This window comes from Chlamydotis macqueenii, chromosome Z (genome assembly GCF_036417535.1).
Source record: "Chlamydotis macqueenii isolate bChlMac1 chromosome Z, bChlMac1.mat, whole genome shotgun sequence".
NCBI classification, from domain to species: Eukaryota; Metazoa; Chordata; class Aves; order Otidiformes; family Otididae; genus Chlamydotis; species Chlamydotis macqueenii.
The window spans coordinates 3,375,904-3,398,972 of record NC_141593.1 but is presented as its reverse complement, the minus strand read 5'-3'; the positions used below and the strand labels follow the sequence as shown (position 1 = coordinate 3,398,972).

The 23,069-nt window shown below is 44.0% G+C and overlaps 1 protein-coding gene across 3 annotated transcripts in view; it reads left to right on the top strand.

Annotated features, from left to right (window-relative positions):
• The window catches only part of SETBP1 (SET binding protein 1), a 261,815-nt gene that overhangs the window by 102,592 nt on the left and 136,154 nt on the right, over positions 1 to 23,069 (top strand). For all 3 annotated transcript variants that reach the window (XM_086769922.1, XM_086769923.1, XM_086769924.1), the window contains exon 4: positions 19,565 to 19,636. In XM_086769922.1, the coding sequence (XP_086626048.1) occupies positions 19,565 to 19,636 (72 nt within the window). The remainder of the gene's footprint in view (positions 1 to 19,564; positions 19,637 to 23,069) is intronic.

Genomic DNA, 23,069 nt, shown 5'->3' with positions numbered 1-23,069 from the left:
TCCAGGAGGCCATGGCACCCCAAAGGGCTGTCCTATGATGCCCTCTCTCCCCTTCCTCACCAGCGAGGAGGAGAGTGGCTTTGAAAGAGCACTGATGGCTTTTGGCTGCTTAATGTGTCAGTCACACGCAGGTTAAGGAGGAGCTTTTCCGTAAGTGATGCTGTTTTCAGTCGATTCCCAGCACGGTGCTCATTAACTGTAATGGAAATGGTTGTCTAGAAAGTGTGCTGCTTCACATCGGTTTGCAGTTGGGCTTGTGTGCCTGGGAAATGACAGTGGGACTTCCCAGTCTTGTGAACTAACACATAGGGCACCTTTTAGACATGATCCAAGCTCAGCTGAGCAGACTGATAGGATCAGCTTCCCATGCAGAGGAGAGAGAAAACCCTGCTTCTCCAAGAATCCCTGTCCCAGGCAAGGCTGTCCTACTGCTACCATTTTATTTGTTGTAATCCAATGGGGGGGGGGGGGGGAAGGCGGGGAACGGGTCTTAATTAATTGCCTTCTACTCCAGGCTCAAGAGGAAAACCCACTTCGGAACAAATTAATGCAATCAAAATCTGCAGGTTATGAGGCTGCTGGCAGAGTTCCCTGTTTGTGAGTAACTGAGTGCAGGTTTCCAGCTCTCAAGTACAGGAGAGGCATTTCTGAAAGATGGTAGCTGGAGGAGTGGGCTTTTTGGCCAACTAGAAGAGCTGGAAACTAAGGTGGCTTCCTCCTAATCCCTACTTCCCCCTAGGGAGCACAATTGTCACCGTGGCCTTGAATCCTTTCCATAACTGTTTAGTCTGAGTCGGAGTTTAAGGCACTGGATGATGGTGGAGACCAACCCTGTTGGAAATGGGTGGCTGGAGAGGAGTAGAGGTGCCCATGGTGTGTCACCATGTTCTTTGTTCTCATTGTGACTATGTTTCATCCTTTCCCTGCTATCCATCTATCTGTTTATTTAGATAACTAGCATTATTTTTCCCTTCCTACTACTTCTGCAGTAATGATGGGTCATCAATACCTGCCTGTTTAACCCCATTTCTGGAGTCCCACATGTATTACATTGCTGGTAATACTTTTCTGGCATGCACACGGCGCTCTGCAAGGTTGCATGTTGTGGACTTGCCAGGAGGGATTTTAGGCCACTGAGATTGACAGGAGATTTGGGGAATGCCCGTACATCTTGGCATGATAGTAAATACATTTCAGTTTTAGTATTCACATTGCGTGTTCCAACGACCTCTTCTGGGAAGGGCTTATTTATCTATGGATCAGTTTAATATTCCAGTTCTCAGGGCTGTAGAAATTATTTTTTTTTCTGCATTACTGAGGGACTTTCTATTTGTTCTATAAAGTATTATTTTAGCAGGACCTACAGAAATGCAATATTTCCAGCTTCATAAATAGATTCAATAGCAGAGCAGAAAAAGGGAAAGATTGCTCATGAGGAGTTTGATTTGTGTACCTTTTACCGTTATTTTGCAACTGTTGTCTATTTTCTACATTGCCTATTTGGATTTAGTTGAAGAGGGGGGCGAACTGGGTAACAAATGAAGAAATTAAATTTTGCATATATACGGAAAAAAAACCTGCATATTCTGAGTCGTGTGCATGTTGTCTGCTTGTTGGAAACTGCAGTGGATATATTATGGATGTCTCAGTTTGCCTTATTTCTGCATTAATATGGCAGAATTCTGCATTAATATGACTTTGAACCAAGAATATCTGGCTTTAAGTTAATAAAAAGCAGTACATGCTCAAGAACTGGAATAACACCTCTGCAAAGCATCCAGGAAGCTATACTGAGCTTCCCTTTGCATGGCACACTCTTGTGATGCTTCATACAAGTTCCCAGCAAGGTGCTATATTCTTCTGAGCTAGCTGAAGAGGTGATACTATTCTACTGTTGTTACTATGCAGCAATCCTAAAATACTGGCTTCTGAATTATTCAGGGATTTGGAGAGAAGAGAGAGAATAAAGAAAACATATATTAGCTGTGCATGTTTCCATATGTATATGTAGCCATCAGAAGTTACAGGTGAAAAAAATGAAAAAGAGAGTGAAGGAAGTGAAGGAAAAGCAAGAAGGGAGAGAACGAATGTCAGCAATGAAGACAATGACCACATTAGCACAAAGGCAAATGCAAGAGAGGACCTCGCCATCAAGAGCCACTGAAGGGGCTTGTGAAAAAGTGTTGGTGGGGTGGGGTAGGTGACATGGGAAGTCAAGGAGAGAGCCAGGGAGGAGCAAACAGGGATGGGGAGGGAGAAACCACACAGTAAGAACTGGGCCAAACCGTGCGCAGTCATGTTTGCACAAAGCTGTTGGATGGACTTATTTGAGAATAAACATCCAGAGTCTGTGTTATTTCTCCCACTTCTGAATAAATAGCAGGAGCATTTAGTAGGGTGTGTGTGACGGGGCAGAGCCATGGCTCTCATATTTGGGTTATTTAATATGCTCCACTGTAACATGATTTCAGAGAGTTTTGGAGACCACCTTGTTTTCTCATCCATGAAGACCAGCATTTTTACATTCCTAATGTTTTCCATTATCAAAAGTCCTCGTGACTCTTTTTTTTTTTTTTTTTTAAGAAGCTGTAATATCTCTACTGTTTGAAAAAGAGCCTTTGAATTTTGGCAGGGACAAAAGCTTTGTGGCCGAAGACATGCCTTTTCCTTCTTCCATGAAACTCCCCTCTGTTCTGACTGAGTTACGAGCTATGCAAGATCGCCATTCCCCATTTCTCACTTATGTTTCTCAGGAAAATGTTGGCAGTGGGTCAGAATAATAACTGAACACGAATCTTCTGCACAGCCGAGCCCACAACACTTTCAAAGCAAAAACAGCAAAGAGAGAAATCCCTGGGGGCTCATGGGACAGGTGGAGCTGGTGTCTCACCCCTTGCAGTCTCCCACTATTAGTGGTTGTAGCAAGTCTTGCCAGACAAAGCAGAGTGAGTATCTCGAGTGATCCTTGATGAAGAAAGTGATGGCTCCACTTTTGGTCCCAACATAATTTCTGTTTTCTGTGTTCAGGCTGCTGAATCAACCAGCTAAAAAATTAGGACATTCCAGGTTCATCCTTGTGGATCCAGCCATGATGTGGGCTGGGGCACATACACGTTAATCCCGTGGGGACATGTCTTTCCCATCATAGAGTGCCTTGCTCACGCTGCTGCAGAGACACCCACTGAAACAGAAAGAAGTTTGCACAAATAGCTGTAAAAGTTGGGAAATGTATATTTTTTTTTATGCTAGCAGTCTAAAGGTCTTTCTTATTGCAGTGGCCAATGTAATAAACACACTGAAAGTGTTTATATGTATACATATGTATACACATTAGATGCCATACATCTGGATGGGCATGTAAGCATCACCATATCGAATGTCTGCATGTTTAGACTTACATAAATAGAAATTAGGTTTCACAGTGGTACAATACAGAGCAGCAGCAGAATCACAGCCTGTTATCAGAGGCAAATCTGACAAAATTGTGCATTTGCTGACAAACACATGAGAAAACTCTGTGTTTACATACACGCACGCGGTGCAGAGCGCGTCGGTGACGCTCATCAAGCAAAGGCGGCCACGCGCGTCCACATTTGCTCCTATACAACCGCTTTATTTGCTTCTGAATAACGAGAAGGCTCCCCTCCCTTTCCCCAGAGCTGCGGGCTCCGTTTCTGACAATGCAGAACCGCGTTGCTCGTTGAAGTGCCTGTCATTAAGCAACGCGCTGATTATTCTGGCAGCTCCGCTACTCAAGTCCCGGTGGACAGAGTCAGACATGGAGAGAATTGAATTTTGCCAAGGACGGGGCTAAAGGTCGTTCCATGCAGTGGACAGCTGTGTCTTGTCAAATCGAAACTATTGCTCCGAGTGTTACCAACAGAATAGCTGATAGCTCTGTTGTCAGTTCATTTACACTTGCATCCTGTTACAAATTAAACTGAAATTGTGGTGCGCCGAAGGAGTGGAAAGTCGGTTTTCCGCCAAGTGACAATTCCTTCTATCACAAATTTCCAAGTGCAGCCATTATAGATCATTGCTAGGGGTTTTTGTGATTTCCAGCAATGAAGATTTAGGATCCTGATTTTCTGCCACAGGCAAAATTCCCATTAGCACCTGCTCTCATCTTCTAATCCCATAGGTTGAAAAGGAAATGCAAAGCTTTGGTAACTGGCCTCTTTTCTCAGTTCTGCTCACAAAGAATAACATAAAGTACAGAATTGTTCCTTGACTTCTCTCACTTTCCAATTTTTTTTTTTTCTTTTTCTTTTTTTTTTCTTTTTCTTTTTTTTTTCCCTGATTGGGGCATTTGAATTCAGACAGGAGGAAAACTATGAAGTATCTTGATTCTGCTACAAACTCTTGTGCATGGAGATAGGGTGTAGCAACAAGAGCAGCTTGGCAGCAGTGCTTCTATGCCAGTGTTCATCTCGGCCCAGAACAGCACCTTCCCCTTAACCCACTCCTAAGCTGTCAGCAGGCCAGAAAATGCCTTCTAGGCAGAAACACAGCCTCTCCCAGGATCCTCAATGGGTCCTAGCAACTAAGCTGAAAGCCTGGGACTTGAACACATTTGGAATAAACTCACCCAAAAACACCAATGCTAATTAGCTCGTGTTATGAATGGATTAAGTGAGACACCAGGTGCAAGGGGGCATTTTGATTTGGGTTGCGGCTCGGTAATTAGATGCACATAAGCTGGCTGGGGACCTGTCAGTCAGTAAGCAGCAGCTTCCTTTGCGGCGTTAGGAAGAAGAGCTTTTCTGTGTCCCATCATCTGTTTTGCTCTGAACCTTTGGGTGATGTATCAGTGATGCACAGCGCTGAGCATGAACCAAAGTCCTCCCCTGAGCCACATCCATGCAACTTGGTGACTTCAGGACTTCGTTCCTCCTGCAGCTGAGCAACACTATTTGATTTATACTGCAAAATGCTCCTCGTATAGTGACTGTAAATGTTAACACAGTCCTTCCCTTTAATCCATGCCAGCCTTCCTCTGTTTTCTTATTTCTTAGGCCAGGTTGGATGAGGCTCTGGGCAACCTGATCTAGTTGGGGATGTCCCTGCTCCTTGCAGGGGGGTTGGACTAGATGACCTTTGAAGGTCCCTTCCAACCCTAACCATTCTATGATTCTATGATTCTACGTACCATTGGTGCTTGGAATGGAGTTTGGGGAAAATGTGTTTGATGCTGTCATGAAATTACTTAGAACAACACTGATGATAGAAAAGTATGTAAAATTTAAATTGTCTGTGACTGTGTGCAGCTCTGGTAGTGTGGGCATCTGTGGTGTTCTCACCTACAGCTGGACTGGTTGTCCTGGGCTCCCTTTCTAGCCAGCAGAGAGAAATAGGTAACTCCAGTGAGATCCACCTATTTCAGACATCTTGTGTGTTAGGAGGAGAGGAATCATTATAGGAAGTCCCTAGTTTGGATGAAGTTGTCTGGATTTTAGACCTCTGTTTTTAATAGGTGAGTCAGGAGGTAAATTATGCTTTTCCTCCCAAATCTGGAGCTTGCATGAGAATAAAATAACCAGACAGCAACTTTCTTTAATGTGAGGAAAGGCAGAAAGTAAAGAAGGCAGCTTGACTGCTTCTGACATAGAGCCTTTTTCACCTCCATAAATAAAGGGCATATGCATGTAATGGCTGACCACATCTCAGATTGCAATACCAATGTTTTAAAAGCCTGCTGACGGGGCATCTGCTTGTTTCATTACTCCTCCAATGTCTTTTCAGGTAAGTCATGCATTATACAGTACCATCTCTAGCAATGCATGACTGGAGGGTACAATCTGTAAAAATTTTGGATGGTCCATTGCTTTCCCTTACCTTCCGGGAGAAAGAAACATAAGGAATGATGTGTTCAGTTAATAGGTAGAATTTGCAAAATAAAAACCTATTTGCAGTGAACTAGGATTTGCATTTTTTTTCAAGACAGGAGAACAACTCTATCTCGTTACTATGTGAGCTGGCTGCATGCACAGAAGAACAAAGATTGTTTTCAGTAAACTCCTGCTCAGAAAACATACTGGGGGTCTGAGTATTAGTGAAGTGAAAAAGGAAGCATCATGCTTTACTAGAAAACAGATACGGTGATGAGTTACAAGAGCTTATGGTGAATCTTAATATTGCAATAGTGGTTTGAGGAGGTACAAGGTACAGGTACAAGCTCAGCCTGGCCTTGAACAGAGACTAGCCTGTATTGTGTTATCGCCAGTAGCATGGCAGAGGAGGTTTACAGTCATCCCACAGAATTAAAGTTTCCCTTTAGGAGCAGAATTTGGTCCAGAGTTTGTAAAATACAGCTCATGGGAAAAGGAGAGTAAACAATCTCCTCGCATGGGTTTTTCAAAGGGCAGGCTCATGTTAACCTTGTTCTGTGTCCTGCTGCCATGCATTGCAAATGCTTCTTTTGGTTGTTGTTAACTAAAAATTCTGGATCTCAATGCCTTGGGTTTGAAAGCAGTGTTTGCACTCAGTAAGAGCTGATTTTCTCAGGCACAAACTCCTGCTCATCTGCATGGCATTGCCTTGGCTCAGCATCCACAATTCACCATTTCTCAAGCACCCAGACATGTAGACCCAAGGCTGTCCACTGATTTTCCTTGCAGTTCTCCTCCCTGCCTTTTGAGCCAATGTCCTGTAGCGACAAGAGCTTGCTGCGTTTCTTAGAGTACCTACTGGGCTTGTTTACAGAAGAAGGCCCAATCCAAAAACTGTTTTGTCGCTGAGGAAAAAGGCCAGAAGAGTGGATCCATAGTACTGCGTATCACTGTAGTGATTCAATATTGGGTGATAAGAGATATTGACCAATCTAGATATATATTCATATCTATTGTAGGTCTTTTATTGGTCAGAGACACTAAAAAGCTGTTAGCCATGGAGCTTCTTATGTGAAATGAGTTTCTGGGCCTCTATCCAATTGTTCACAACCTCAATTTTTGAAAAAAAAACCTGCTTCTGGAGATGAACATGATAAAGACAGCCGTGCAAGCGGCTTTCAATTCTGGAGTACATGAGGAGGTAGGCAGCAAAAGAGTTTTAGCTTCAGAGGCTTTCCTAATTAGCATCTGTAGATGAGGAAATACCGTTAAGACATTTTCCACAAGTATTCATTAGCTCTTGGGTTTTTATAAGCCTAGTTAGACTTTGCACACTTTCTCCCACCATCCCGTCATGTTTGCCCTTGACAAATATTCCAGCAAACATGTTTGCAAGCAGGAATGTTTGTGGAAGCTGCAAATACGGGAGAATATTCCTGAATAGTGCGTTTAATATTCCCACTGGAAACATGCTTCTAGGGATCGCAATGTCCCTCTGTTCAGGAGACAAACATTGCCGTGTGGTACAGACATTTAACAGCTCATGAATTGGGAAGAGATCAAGAAGAGTTTTTAGAAAAGAATTTCAAATACGTATTTTTAGGCAAACAGCAATCTGCTAATAGTTCACAAATCAACACAATGAATATGTCGAATGCCTGTCTCTTCTGTGGTGCCCTGTTTCTGAGATTTAAAGTCTCCAACAAATTTCAAAAGCAAAACTAAATATTTTATTTGCTATTATCCTTCATTTCAATCTGTGGAAGAAAAGAAGTATATATAAAAAAAAAAAAATCTAGTCTGTTTAGAATAGCTTCCATAACATTGTTTTTTATTGACTGATCTCTAAATAAGAGACTCTTGCCCTTGACTCCCGCTTAGATGAATGATTTCTAAGGCTTTTCTTTTTGTGACAGCGATGAATTAGTCGATGTTTGTATTAAGCTTTCCTAAGTGCACTATTAAATGGGCAAAACTTCAACAATAAACAGACTGACTGGCTCAGTGATAAATTGAAAAGAGGGGGAGGTGTGTATTTTTAGACTGAAGAATCATCATGGAAATTGTCCGATTGCCATGCATTCGGAGAAGAGCTACACAGAAAAATGCTTCAAATAGGTACCAGACATTAGCTGCTCTTAAATCAATGAGAGTGTGCTTTGGAAAAAAACCTTTCTTCTCATCAGTGCCTATCTTGTCCTAAGGCTTGCCTAGGATCTAAGCATTCCTGATAGTGTTGGAAGCAAAACCTTTAGGCTTTCTTTAAAAATCCCTTAAGTTCCTCTTGTCAACATGTCTTGCAAGTAGGCTTGAATATTTTACCTTTCCTCCACATGAGAAAAAGATAAGGGCAATTAAAGATGCAAAGAAAAGGAAGGGAACCCTCCCAGACCTTTGCATTGTTTTGTCCAAGATTGGTTATATTATTAAAAACCAAGTAAGGACAACTGAATTCAAATTTTCTCTCCTGTTTGCCATCTCAGAGGGTCATATTTGTGAGTGATTGTTTCAGGTGTGGGTGGATAGTATGTTCATGCTGTTTCTGTCCAACAGTAGGTGGGACTTAAGTTCTCTCCATGGGTAGAAGTTCAGCCCTCTGTGTTTTCAGCCTGCAAGACATCAGGGTGCACTGGCAGTGCCGAGAGATAATTACAAGGTTCAGAAGTTGTCAGGCACATCACTGCATCCATTGAAAGCCTTGCATTATTGAGCTGAAGGTGAGGTTCAGGGTCTAGCGTGGCTTCCCAGCTCTGCCGCTGCCTGGCTCTGACCCTCGGCAAAACTGCACCTCTTCTCCGAGCTGTGCAAATGAGATAGTAGTATCTGTCTCTCAGGGGGTGTTAAGAAGCTTAATTCATTAGTGTTTGCAAAGTGTTTCTAGATCCTCAGATGGAAGGCTCTATAAACAGACAAAGTACTACTAATTGCCAGCTTACACTGAATTGTAAAGTGAAAATAAGAATGGCTGGGAGAAAGAGGAGGTAGATTTTCTGATCAGCTGCATCAGTCTAGTGGCTTCAAGTTCAAGAGTGTAAAGTTTGATTTCCCATTATCATCATCTTGAAAGTCTCTATTTATTTCTATTGGTGTAATATTTGACCTCCAGTTTACTTTGGGGAAAATCAAGGCACATTTGGGCCTATGAATGGGGCCTCCTATATAAAGAATAAATCATAAGTTTAATTTAGGTTATCATTCCTGAGTGCATACCATGAAGTTACACTGCTTTAAATGGAATGAACCCTGATTTACAGAACGTGACTGCACCAATGCTGTTTGATTTACACCAAAATACATTAGCAAAACAATCTTGCACATCTTTACATCCAAGGAACACACTGTGGTGTTACTATTCAGAGTACTTCAAAGCATATGGGTGGGGGTTTTTTTGTTTGTATGGTTTAGTTTTGTCTTTTTTGTCCCCTTCATTCTGCCCTTGCAGGAAAAAAAAAAAAAAAAACAGACTAGTTTATTCAGTCCTTTCCACTTTCTGAATTTCCTGCAATACCACAGCAATGTCGTGCCTGGGTTCCTTGTTAACTTCTTGTTGGTGTTTGGGAAGGTATCAAGAATTGGAACAAGTTGAGTAACTTGTGTTGTTTGTATTTATAAGCTGTGTTATTTCCATGCGTTTTGTGCAAAGCCTGGTTGTTTAGGACCAAACTCTCTAATAGGTTTCTTCAGAAATTAATCATAGAAATGGAAAGAAACATACTTACTGCTCTTTCAGTCTTTAAAATATATCACTTTTTTTTTTTTTTTTCTCAAACCACACTGTTAAAAAGGTAGTGGATAGCCATTTCCCACTTGGCCTCCAAAGGGTAAACTCCTCATCTGGTATAAATTGGCGTAGCTCTATTCAAATCAGAGAGATGACATTCACTTCAGCTGAGGCTCCAGCCCTTAAAATGCCAGTGAAGAGAGTGAGTTGTGCACAGGATGGATTTTCGGGCTGAGTGGAAGGTTTTGCTGTGTAACTTATTTGTGTGTCTAGGCTCAGGGCTGTGGGAAACTGTCTATTTGACATCTGCAGTGTATGCAGCAAATGCTTTGGCAGTTCGAGTTAATGCCTTTTGAATTCGCAGGTTGTTTACTTTCAGCTTGAATGTGGATTTACTTTCAGCCTCAATGGAAAGTCTAACATAAGAAGTAATAGGACCAGCCATCTGTTTGAGAGAGTATGAGAATTCCTGTTTTTGAACCAATAATGGAAATCAGGAACAAGTTCACCCCCCTGTGTAATCTCTGGCAAATTATTGACATGCTCCTTGGATTTCCGACCCAGGACCCAATCCCTCCAGTGCAATGTGAGCAAGCGTAGACTCAGGAGATCAGACCTGTAAAATGTACATGGTCAACATCCCTTTCCAATGGTCGCTTCTACAAACAACCATCGTTCCAGCCCTTTCTTCCTCTGCTCTGATTTACAACCCATTTTGGCGTATAAACTGTGCACCTGTGAAGCAGTCTGCTCCATCATCACTGAAACCTGTGATCTCAGGGGAACGGTAAACAACATGAGCGAATGGGAACCCCCATCTCTTGCCAGCATTTCCTGCAAGTGAATATCAAACCATGTGTTAGTTATAGGCAGAAAATGGTGTAATAACTAGATAGATTGGGTCACTTTTTCAAAAAAAGCTCAGGGCCAGATTTCTCAACTGTTTAGCACTCTTGAAAGGGTCCAGATTTTTTACTTTCTTTCTTTCAAGCCAAAAGTTAAACCCATCCCTCCCTCCCATCATCTAAACTAAGAAGCTGCACAAGGGCCAGGTTTTGACAAAATGATCATTATCCTGCAGCATTTAGTGGGACACAATGAACAGATTTTGCAAAGAGCACTGCATGTAACGGGTAATGGAGCTTCTCCTCATTCAAGCATGTGGACATGAATGGGGACTTGGGCATCTGGTACCTGTCTTGGTCACCCACAAGAAGTGTCATCAACTTCAGAGAGAAAATACTTAGACTGCATGTATTGTGCTGTCTAGAAGGTCATGCCTTTGTTTTGGAAGCCTGTGTAGTATATACTGTTCACACCTTTTCTACTGACTTCATCCATCATTTCTGTTGACTTGGATTGAGTTATCCAGATTTCTATCAGCTAAAGACCTGAGTCTTGGTCTCCAAACCACTTGGATGACCTGAAGATCATTGCTTAAGTAATCAATAAATAATAGGAAAGGCGGCGAAAAAGACTACAAGAGATCGTTTAAGAAGAACATCATTTGGTCTTTAACAGCAAAACATTAATTCTTTACTACAGGCAGAGTGAATGTATTTGCTTTTAACCTTCCCAAGGTGAATATTCCAGGGACTTAGGATATCTGGGAACATACTTAAAAGTGCACTGGCCTGATTCTGATCTACCTTACACACTGAACAACATTACTTGAGGAAATCCTGATGTAAATCCAGCCAGTGGTCAAAACCAACCCTGCAACAGCCCTGTTTGTCCAGGGGACTTAAGCAGAACATCCTCCTTTCATCCCAACAGCACCATGCCTGGGCTATTTTACCTTAATTACACTCTGATTTGAGAAAACTGGAGGGCACCGAATCCTGTTCAAACTGTTTTCTTTCTTCCTCCTCTGTCAAATTAGGGCTACTGCAGATCTGATGAGTTTCAAGATTGGGTGGGGAAACAAGACTCTCTTCAAAGTCCTTGTTTTGTTTATTGATTCAATAGTATTCACTGACCAATAACCACCCAAGGCTAACATGCTAATTTGAATGGGAAATGTTGTGATCTTCCATGTTATCTATGAGAAGAATAACCAGCTTACAGATAAGTAGTCTGCTTATGGTATGAGAAATCAGGGCTTGTAGTCCTCTCTTAGGGAAAACAGCTTGGTTTTTTTTGCCAATTTTCAGGGAGTCTTCTTTTCTTTTAAAGTTTTCCATAGAATCACAGCACCATTTTTCCTTATTTACCCCATCTGTGTGCAGTCGTGAGAACCAGGATGGCTCAAAATTAAATAAGCACAGTCCAACCTTCAAGTCAAAGACTTTGCGGTTTTAGGTTTTGCTTGGAACCAGAAGCAGAAGAGCCAAAACACTGCATAAAAGAAAAAGAAGAAGAAAAAAAAGCTGTTTTCTTGGTATTTTTGGCATGGGAGACTGCTCTGAGAGATACTGGAAATCATGCAAGAAGGGTCTGTTCTTAAGACATTCCCAGCCCTGCTCAGAAGACTGAGGGCTTTAGATAAGCATCTGCATGTGGGGATCTTTATCCAAAACAAACCACCCGGCCTTTTGTAGTTCACCCATCACTAATAGTGATTTCCCCCTCTGCATCTCTCTCTGTGCCCTTGCGCATGCACACCAGTTCTTCGAGGAGTCCTGAAAGCTTTTCCTTGACCATAACGTTTTAATTGCCTCTTGAGCAAGATTTTCTCCTCGGTGAAAAAAAAAGAAGGACACGATGAAGTGTCCTCTGCTGCCCGAAGAATTTCCTCTCTTCAACCTTACCAGACATGTCGGGATTGCTTTCCTCCCCCTTCTTGACCATGTCTTCTCTGTGTTTTGCACGATTGTTTTTGCACGATTGTTTTCTCTCTTTTCCAGCCTGGAAAAAAACCAACATCCCCTCCCTAATCCCCCACTTCTTGGCAGCGTGGGTGACAGAGACGGAGAAATCATCACAGTGTTAGCAAGAGTTTACCCCCACAGCTGGGACCTGAACTTTCAGCAGCGGAGCACAGTGCTCGGTCACTGCACTAAAGCAAGCCAGATTGAAACGAAGTACTTGTTCACCCTGGGAAGGGAAGCATCAGAAGCCAGTTGATAAAAATCTTCAGGCACCATCTATTGTGAGCTTACAGTGACGAAGGCTGAATTTTTCCTGGGAAGGAAACAGGAACAGTATATTTACTGTTGTAACCCCCAACATGACACAACATTTGGATGCTCGCTTCATTTGGGGGGATATAGCATTGGGGCAGTGTGGATTTTAGAGCTGTTGAAACTGGAGATGGAGCGTGTGGACTCAACGTGCTGCATACTGTGTGACATTTCCAGCTCTGAAGAGCGGAACGGTCATATCTGCCAAGAGTTAATGTGCTTAGAAAGAGGATGCTAAAATATTCTTTCCCACTCCAGTTTGCAACTGAGAACTTGTTAGTCTGCAATATCTTTTATTTATAGCGCCTTTCGACTCAAAGAATCTGAAAGTGCCTCTATCTGGGAGTCACTTCAATGATAACCTCAGGCAGGGATCCTTCTCTGTGGGTGCCTCTCACCAGGGTTTCAGGGTCTTCTTTGCCATGGACACATGTGAGGGACACAGTCCACCTTGCCAAATGTCAGTACTCGATACTAAAGGCTGGAGGGAAGTGGCAGAAACCCATCCTAAGCCTGAGGAATCACAAAGAGAGAAAGTGGATGAGTAAACTGGCTGGGAGAGAGGATTCAAATGGACACCAATTGACTTTGGAAGTAGCTGTTGGGAGGAACCATTGCCAATGTTGGATGATATCTTTATGCAAAGGGCCTGGACAGGGAAACCACAGCTCAGAAAAGGGGATTTAGTGGCCCTACCTGGATATTTCTCCATCCAACCCGGTTATCGCCAGCTGTGCTGCTATGGTCTGTAGAATGTGGACCTTGCGCAGGGGACACATCCTAATGGCAGAGATGCTCTTACAGGCATGGGCCGAGGCTCAGTTTAAGTGTGCAAGTGCACTCATCCTTTAATGAGTGCAGTCACAGCAGGGCATCTGCTTATTTTAAGTCCAGTTCAGCGCCTGCCCATCAGCTGCTCCACAGGCAGCAGCTGGCGGTGGCCGACGGACCAGCTCCTCCATGTGGCTCCTGGCAGTCAGAGGGTGTCATCCAGACCTCCGCTTTCCTCCTCCGTGATACAAGCAGACCCAGGAAGCAAAAATCGGACCAAATGACGAGTTTACCAGTCCAGCCTGTGATTTCTGCTTCATCCACAGCCAGGCAAGATTTTGCCAAGATACATATTACACAGCTGCTCAGGACGCTACTGTTTTGTCTGTACCACCCCGAGCTTGCTGTCTGTCTATCTTTCTGTCTCCCAGTCTGTGTCTGTGACCCCACTTTCAAGCCTGTTGCTCTGCTTTCCCCTGAGGTGGTCACAGCGTGTTCGGTGAGAACCAGCCTTTTCTTGGCACTTTTGCCAGGTCTCCTGAGGGATTCGTTGCCGCAGGGAGTGGAGACACCAGGCCCCAGTCGCAGCAAGTGCCCATCTGTTTCACCATCCTCTAACTCCTATGGCTTCCAAGGAGCCCTTCCTGATGTGTCTCAGTGGTCAAGAGAGTCCAACTAGCTTCATAAAAAGCCCCACGGACATGAGTGTCTGCTTACAGGGCTGTTCCCTGCTCTGAGTCTCCAGCTTGACTTGCAGCTTAATGGTGCTCGTGGCACCGTGCTAAAATCCTCAGCACATCTTCTGTTCTCCACCAATGCCCCTCCCAAGCTATCCCCAGCATCAGCGTCAATGTTATTGTCAGTTTTTTTCTCCAAATCTCTTTCCTCCGGACACTATGCAAGGTGCATTTTACACCACTTTATCTCCATCATGCATGTGTCAGGGTTTCAAACTGGTTTAATTGGAGTCACGTCGCCAGCTGAAAGTTGGTTCTCTCGGGTCCTTTCCATGGAGAACATGCATTTTGCCTCAACCTTTCTCTACCTCCCAACCAAACCCGTCTCCTCCTTGCTTCGTAGAGGGGGCCAGGGCTTGCACACCCTGGCATGCACAAGGGTCGTGTTGCCTGCTTTTAGGGTATCTCTTACTCCTTCTTCCTCAGAGAGGACCATTCATATGTTGTGTGTACATATGGTTTCCCCCTCCCCCTTCTTGGTCCATTGAGGGTGATATAATGTTTGGTGCTCCTTCCCCACATGCTGCTTTGGATTCGTGGGTGGGAGTGGGAGGGAGCCCCGTTATGGACAAGTTAAGAGGGAAAAGGTGAAAAAAAAAACTAAAAAGGAAAAAAAAAAGATAATAAATATTTAGGAGGAGGGCATTTAAGAGGAGAGAAAAACAAATCAAAGCTGATGCCAGACTGCAACCGGCAGCTGGTTGCCAGCACAGCAGGCTGAGAAGTTGTTGGTGGAAGCTCTCAGTGCCATGTTTGGGTTGCTTAAAAAAAAAAAAAAAAAATACACCCTCCCTCCCTCTTTATTCTGCCTCTGTTTTCCTCCTGGCCCCACAAGCAGGAGGAGGAATTTGGCTGCCAAATGCAGGCTTCCAGGAAGTTTGTATTTACCACAATGCCAAGGGATTCAAAGGGAGCACGTCCTGCCCTGTGACATGTGTGCATGTGTGTGTGTGTGTGTGCACACGCGTGTGCGCCCATGAGCAGTACTGCTCGCCTGCGCTTGGCAAGCCATGAGCTGGGGTAGATCTGCCAGGCGTGTTGTGGGCGCAGCGGATCTCCGCTCCAAGGAGATGCCAGCGCATTGGCAACCATGGCCAATATGAGGGGAGAAGGTGGGAGGGCTGGGGATGGAGGAGAAAGCAGAGGGGGGTGGAAGGTTGTAACGCTTGGCTGGAAAAATTTAGAGGAGTACAAAGGAGTGAGCGATGAAAAGGGGTGGCTGGAGGCAAAGGGAGGGGGAAGAAGGCTGTGAACCGGCTGCTGTGGAGGTGAGGTGGAAAAAGATTTATGTTTGCCGAATGGGTTCAGTTGGGAGTGGTCTGGGAGGGTGCCGGGTGCCACAGGCGAGATGAGGAGGCTGATGGCCCCAGCAGCGAAGTGGCTTGGCTTTATTTTCTCCTTCTCTTTCCTCCTCCCTCCACCCAGCACTCGGAGGAGAAGGCAAGACAAAAAGCTGAACCGGTGCCAAGAAGGGAGCCGCAGCGACTCGAAAACAGCACTCTGCGCTGCGCTAATATTTCGAAGCCGGGCTGAGCTGGAGAGCAGCGAAACGTGCCGGGAATGAGAATGGCCGTGGCCGTGGGGCCGCTGGCAGTGCTCGGGGGTGTTGTCCCGCCTCTCTGCTTCCCCTTCGCTTTTTATATGTCACCCTTTTCTCCCTCATCCACTCCCCAGTGATACTTAGGGAAAGAGAAGTAACCCTTGCCAGGGACTTGGGGTAGAGAGGGGGCAGAAGTGGGGCAGCCCCACACGCTGGGGGTGCAATGTGGCAAGTGCCTGGCAGAAATGCTCTGCTTGTAGCCGGTCTCCAGCCCACGTGTGTGTGTTACGATGCTCACCAGAAAGGATTCTAAGCAGAGAAGGAGCGAGTGTGCTCATCCCCTCCAGCCATCTCTGTACTGGGGAGGGATTTTTATTTTTTTGTAATTTTTTTTTTCCTAGGGAAGAAGAGAAGCCTTGATTCTCAGGGAGTTTTCTGATTGTTTTCCTGTTGCCACTCCTTCCCCTCCTCCTTGCTATCCTCCTGCTCCTCCTTTCTCCATACCCATAAGGCTGCTCTCATGGCTCTGTATCCTGATGCAAGGTTACTTGTAGGACACATGAATCTCTGCAAGGTGCAGCATCGCCTGCGTCGGTGTTCCCCTCCACTTCTCATTTGCTGGGGGATGAGGCGACTTCCAGGCAGCTCCACAGCTCAGCTGAGCTGATTAATGCAGTCTTGGTGCTTCAGTTGCAAAAATAAACCCTTCCTGCAAAGCCTGCCTGGCTAAAACAAACAAAAAAAAAAATCACACAGAGCTGAAACTTTAACAGCAGTTAATGAGGTCGGTTAATTTGCAAAGGATGGGGTGGATCTTTGATGTGATTTTAATCTGATAAAAAAAGTTTTGCCCTGTGTTGGTCTCCTCTTCCCTTCATTCACAGGCTAGGAAAAGGTATATGGAAGCACCTTTTTTTTTTTTTTATGAGGTTTTGATTTTTTTAAGGCTTTTTTTTTTTTTTTTTTTTTTACCAGCACAGGCATTCTTGGAGTAATCTAATACTTGAAGCTGAATGCAAAGACCTTCTACCACACACACACACTCCTACTCCCCTCTGAATCGCGCTGGTGTTTGGATCTGAAGTTTTAGGTTAGCTTTACAGGAATTAGAGACTTGAGAAAGAGAAAACCCCTGCCTTTGAGTTTGAAAATGGGTCCAGATCCTGTTTTAACAGCAGTTTTAGCACTCACACAGCCAGCAGGTCAAGTTCAAGGAGACCTTTCCAAAGCACAGGCAGAGGCTCATTAACCTGCTGCATCTCAGAAGCTCATGGGTTGTTGCGTTGTTAGCTTGGCCCAGTTTGTAGTCCCAGGCATGAGATGATCCTTGTGACCTGTCTCTCGCGTCAAAACCATGCCCTAGTATATATCCAAACCACTTCAAATCTCACCTTTCCTTTCAGACATGTAGGTCTGGTTTTGGAGCACCTAATTCTGCTCAAGCAGGGCCTTTTGGAAATACTGTGATAAATAGTGGGAGACTTAAGTATGTTTTCCAGCCTGCTCTCCTTACCCTCTTCTTCTCACAGCTCCTTACAGATCAGTGGTCCTTCCTTTGCAGAGGATCGAAAGATCAGGCCCAAATGAATGCTGCTGGGAGGTGCACGCATTTCTGAGGTGATGCTAGCAGGCTTTGTATGGAGTAGGACATCTGCAGCTCTTGCTCTTCCATCTCTCAGCTGTGCCTTGGACCATGTAGTTGCTGCAGCTCCACTTGAGCTTGCAGAGAAGAGACACTGTTGTCTCTTCTTGCGCTTTTCTCTTTGTCACAAGTGAGGGGTACGTAGTGCTTGGCCCAGGAAAACTTGGACAGGGTGAAGAAACCATGACAAATGTCAACAAGAGGGTTGGCCAAGTAACTTGGAGTAATGTGTTTGCCACTGTATGTTCCACCAGATGCCACCTGTTCTTCATTAATAAAGTACATGCATAAAAATACATGGGTTTGTATGCACACATGTGCTTGCTGTGTTTTTCAGTTGCCTCTTTTTGACTTACTGAGATAAGTTGTGTATTTAAGCTACCATCCTCACCCAGGGCAGACACCATGCAGACCTTGCCTGGATTTCCCAGCAGTCCTTGCTGATAGTTTTGGCTGCAGCTGCACCTCTTTCTCTGGCCACAGCCCTCCTCTTTTTGCCCTGAGATCCCTGACCATGGGATGCCAACCTACGAAAGCAAATGCCTGGAATGGGAGTTACAGCCCACATCAAAGTGAGCAGAGGAGACCCTGGCAGCTGTCCCAACCTGCCGAGCACCTGCACAGAACCTGGCTCATGCTTTTAGATGTGGAGCGAACTTGCAGTTACTACTTATTTAAACCTCTTCATACTTCAGTTACCAAATAACAATTCCCAGCAGATTTGTAGAGGATCCCAAAGATATGGACAAATACTAATATGGACAAACAGCATCCATGTGCACAAAGTAGCAATGTGGTTTCTTATTCAGAAATGTAAACTGAGGACAGTGAAAGAAGAGGCCTTTCTAAACCTTTATATTTCAGAATGTAGACCTCTTTCATTTCTTCAGTATCTTGACAGTGCTCTGGAATTAGGGAGCTTGTCCATCTCAGGACAAAAATGTTATTCTTGTGCTTTCCAAGTGGTCCAAGTAAGCCATCTGGGCAGCTTGGTCATGCTTCCCAAGGTGCATTGCAAGGCATTGACAAGGCAGCTGAATGTCTTTGTCTTTATTTGTTCTTGTATCAGAGAAGTGTCTTTGGATGTATTTCCCTGAAACATGATGTCTCCTGAATCTCAAGTTGCTTCCTTCAAATCCCTCATCCATTTAATGTTTTATAATGAGAAATGTTGTCTGTTTGGAGTTGTTAGGAGATGACTCGTGTCTAGAAAGGTTAATCTGGAGGATTTTTCCAAGGCTATCTTCCACCCCTTCTCCTCACACCTTTCCCACTCTTAGTCTTTTATTTTTTTGGACCAGTAACCTCACATTTTTGTAATCTAAATGTGCAAATGCTTTGCAGTCATGGTCCAGTAGCTGGGTTAATCTCAGACCCCTGGAGCGGCAGATGGCTGATTTGTTTCTGATTCCAGTTAGAGAGAATCGTGCCACCTATTATCTTGCACAGGCTGCTGCTTAAAAGGATGCCTTGGGCAGAATTGGTGAAAAGCAAAGCAAAGAAAACACTCTCTGATCTTCATCACCACAGGTGAACAGGTGAAATATTTCACCTTTGTGTGAAGGGCTCGAGAGGTGGACAAATAAGGGAGAGGAGGCAGGAGAGGAAGAAGGGGAAAAGAAGATCTCGGGTTTGTGCCAGAAGTGCGGAAGCACAGGGCAGAGTGGGTTTGCTACAGTCACAATGTTGAATCACAAGCACTTACCTTGTTTTAAATGGTTTTGCAATGTGGTAATCTTTGGCTTCAGCTCCCTGCTTTAAATCTTAAACAAAGCAGGTGGATTGACATCCTGTGACATATTCCTGCTCTTCCAGAGCCTTCTTGGCACAGATTGTCATAGGAATCCACGGCATTGCTCCTGGGCATCACGGCTTGTTGCGTGCCCCGCAGCTGCTGGGGAAGGCCATGATGGCCCCGTGGTGCTGCCATGCTTACCAGGGCTACCTGGGGGGAGAAACCTATGCATCTGTGTGGGCTAAGGAGAAGCTTGGGGGACCTTCCAAAATCTGAGTGGGGCTGAGGGTGAATCCCGGCACCACATACTCAGAGGACCCCGGCTTGCAGGTAGTGGTGGGCATGCAGAACGGTGCAACAAAATGGAGAAGTGCAGAGCAAAACTTTCAGTGCTTGTGACCATTTTGTCCACGGTCATTGCCACAATCAAGGTTTTCTCTTTTCTCTTTGCTCTGGGAAACGCCACAGAGTCAGATGAAGAATTTGGGAAGAGAGTGTGTGTTCCCTGTGCAGAGTCCAGTGACGAAATCTGTGAACAAGGTAAGATCAAGGGCTTATGGCTATGAAAGTTTTTGTTTCTTCCTTTTCCCCTTCCAAACCCATTATTGTGATGTTAGACACAGAATTTAGGGTGTGCATAGCACAGAACCTGATGTTCCAAGCACTAAACAAAAGAGTCTAATAAGATCAAGCTAAATAGGACTTCTTTTTAATGCATGCCATTATGATGGTTTGGGGTTTAGAACGGTTTGTGTTGTATCCAAATGATCTATGTGTGAATAATTGTTACCAACCTCCTGACACCAGGACCTAATTAGGAAGTAAGAGCCTTAAATAGGCCATTTGCTTAGTGAGCTTCCATATGTCTCCTTGCGCAATTTATTTGCTTCACTCCGTTGAGATATAATGAGAATGAAACTCCTAGAACTGCCTTTGACTCTGAGGCTCTCCTCTTCATCTCCTCTGCAGTTATAGCCCATTATTAAGAAGGTAATATCGATTGCCCTTTGTTCAGAAAGAAAAAGCTACTGTACTGCTACTCTTATTCCAGACTGACCAAGTTTCTCTGTTTCCAAGTTTCCAAGAGAAATAGAACAAGAAATGCCAAAACAACCTGCAGTCTAAGAAAAATGTAATGCTGTCAGAGAAAGCACAAACAAGGTTAGGATAGGATGATCTTGAAGGAATTCTACCTATCATATCTACCTCAAAACCCTACTGAAAAGCAATGTTATGGTATTTCAGTCAAAGTATAGGTGAAATTTGGGGAAACTAGATGTACAGATGCAATTTGAAGAGCACTATGTTGGTTCTGTTTGGCTTTCTTCCTGCTAGAATGTGAGGACGGGGCAAAGGCCAGTGCAAGGCTGCCTGAGTTTTGTCTCAGTTTTGAATATTTAGCTCAGTCTGGACCAACATACTCTCTGGGGCTTTCTGTTCATGTTACGTTGCAATGCATGTTTTTAAAATATGTTTTGAGAAGACATCCTTTATTTCCAAACACCTTGTACATGTATGACTTCAGCCCATGCTTCAAGTGTCCTGACAACCCCAAGTCAGCAAAGCTTAAACATATGATCGAGTATCATTTTCTGTAGGGGTGAACTTTAATGAGTGCTCAAAGTTTGGGGATTTTTTTTTTTCCTCCAAATCAGGGCGTTATTTAGTTTCTCAGTGAAAGACAGTTCCACTTGCAATGATTTTGTTTATGATAATTCACTTGCCTGCTCCCTTCCAGAAATTGTCATTGCCTTCCAGAAGGGAGGTTAGTGCTGGTCCCCTCACAGTGATAATTATAATCAGACCTGTCAGCCTTCACACAGTCTGCGCTTATCACTTGCATTTAGGAGGATTTTTCCTGAAGCCTATTACTAGTGCTGCTTCTTAGGGGAAAATAGTCATGATTTTTTCTGCTAATCTTTGATGGCTCTCAGCTTTGAAAGCATGGAGAGGAGCAAAATGACTGCCAGTTGCAGTTAAACAAACTGTTGGTCCTGGTCTGCATCTGGAGAGCCAGGAAGCAGGCAGATAGTCTGGGCAATACTGAGGGGTTTAACTTGGTTGCAACAATTCAAGTGTGTGGGAGATGCCAAAAAAAAAAGTGCTTTTTTTCTAATGGTAATGCTCACCGAAACTAGCTCTGCAGACCTGCTAGACGAGGGCTTCAGGTGTCATGCCATTGTTGGCAGTAGTACTCTCTCTCCCTGCTGTTTTGGGCAGCAATCTGAAGCATTGCCCATGTTCAACCGCTTGGATGCAAGACGGCCAGAGAAGCGGCTGTGGTCTGTGCTGGAGGCGATGGACGGCATCCAAGGATGGATGCAGTGCAGGATCAATGGACCCACTGCCACCGGCACACGCACACCACAATACAGTGGTGACCAACTAGACAATGTGGTGGTGGTGGGCAGGATGTGGTTCAGAGTTTTGCTTATCCCAGGATGTTTGAAAATTGTCTACCCTAGTGTTACTCACTGGGAAACACATCACCTCTTTTACTGGATTTCCCCCCATTTTCACTCCATTATTCCTATTGTTATGCTAATAAGCCCTCTTTCTTTGCTTTTTGCTTTTTACTAACTTAAAAAAAAAAAAACAACAAAAAAACCCAACCCACAACCAATTTTTACCTTTTCCTTAGTCTAAATTACTGATATATCTTTTAGTCCCTCCTATGTTATCACCAGGCTCTTTGTAATATTCTCAGAGATTTGAGTCCCTTGATTTTGGCAGAATTCGAAGCTGGCCAGCACTTTATAGCTTTTATAGCAAGGGAAATGGTGGGAGAGTGGGAACTCTTACATTCGCTGCAGTTATATGTTTACAGTGTGCAGGGATATGATTTGCTTTTGTTTTATTTAAATTCACTGGGAACTAGAGATTTATTTATCAGGTGTCACTCCCTGAAGGAAGATAAATGCCATATAGCAAAGACTTCATCTATTATACAAACAGATTTGAAGGCTTTGCTATTGCATTCCTCTGCCTGCTGCATGGAGTAAAAATGCCTTCGGCTGAATAGAGACAGAGTGATACTTAGCAGTAACATCTTATGACCTTTTGATCAGCTGAGATCTCAAGCCATATTAGTGGACAGATTATGATGTGATGGAAAGAGGGCCAGGAATAGCCTTTTCATCATGACATCCTTCCTGTGAATATCCTTCTTCGGTGTATTCAGGTGGTTAATCACTAGGGCCAGGACAATAATTTGAAAACAAAGGAGTTGAATAGCAGTACAGTCAATCCAAATACGCTTGGGTTTGCCAACTGCAGTTGGATATTACAGCTTACAGTTTCTCCCTAATATTCTTCTACCCTCCTGTTTCTGTCAAGGCTGTGAGTGACCTTGCAATATTTCCAATCACTAATAACCCCATTTTGGCAAAAAGATCAACCCAAATTGACCCTGAGTCCTTGGACCGCAGGGGAGCTGCAGTCCCCGAATCGAAGGTACGCGCATGATGAATATGGATATCCGACTGTGGAGGGACACATTCACATGGAAATGTCTCTGCATCATTTTTGAGATAATAACAGTGATGCTTAAACCTATACCAACCCTTTTTAGAAACAAAATGCAGATTCTGAAAAATACACAGCCCTGATAGTGGTTTTCGTTTTGTGGAGCCAAATAGAAACCAGAACAAATTTTACAATGTTCTTACCTACCTGCCTGCGTAGGATTACTCCTTAAACTTTGCTGCAGGTTTGAATTAGCTTCCTTTTTATCTTAATGATCTATATGAATCTTCAGCCTCCTTGATAATTGGATATAAAGGAGCTTTTATTAATTTCTGACTCTGCAAGTCAGTAATGGTTGTGGCAAAGTTTGATCTGGCTGCTATGACCACTTTAGGAAAGAAGGACTGACGGACATGTTTTTGTGAAGTCTGATGTAAACGCATTTAGGTCTGAGCATGAGCACGTGCCCATGGTTATGCAGTACGTAACACAGTCCTGTACACGTTAG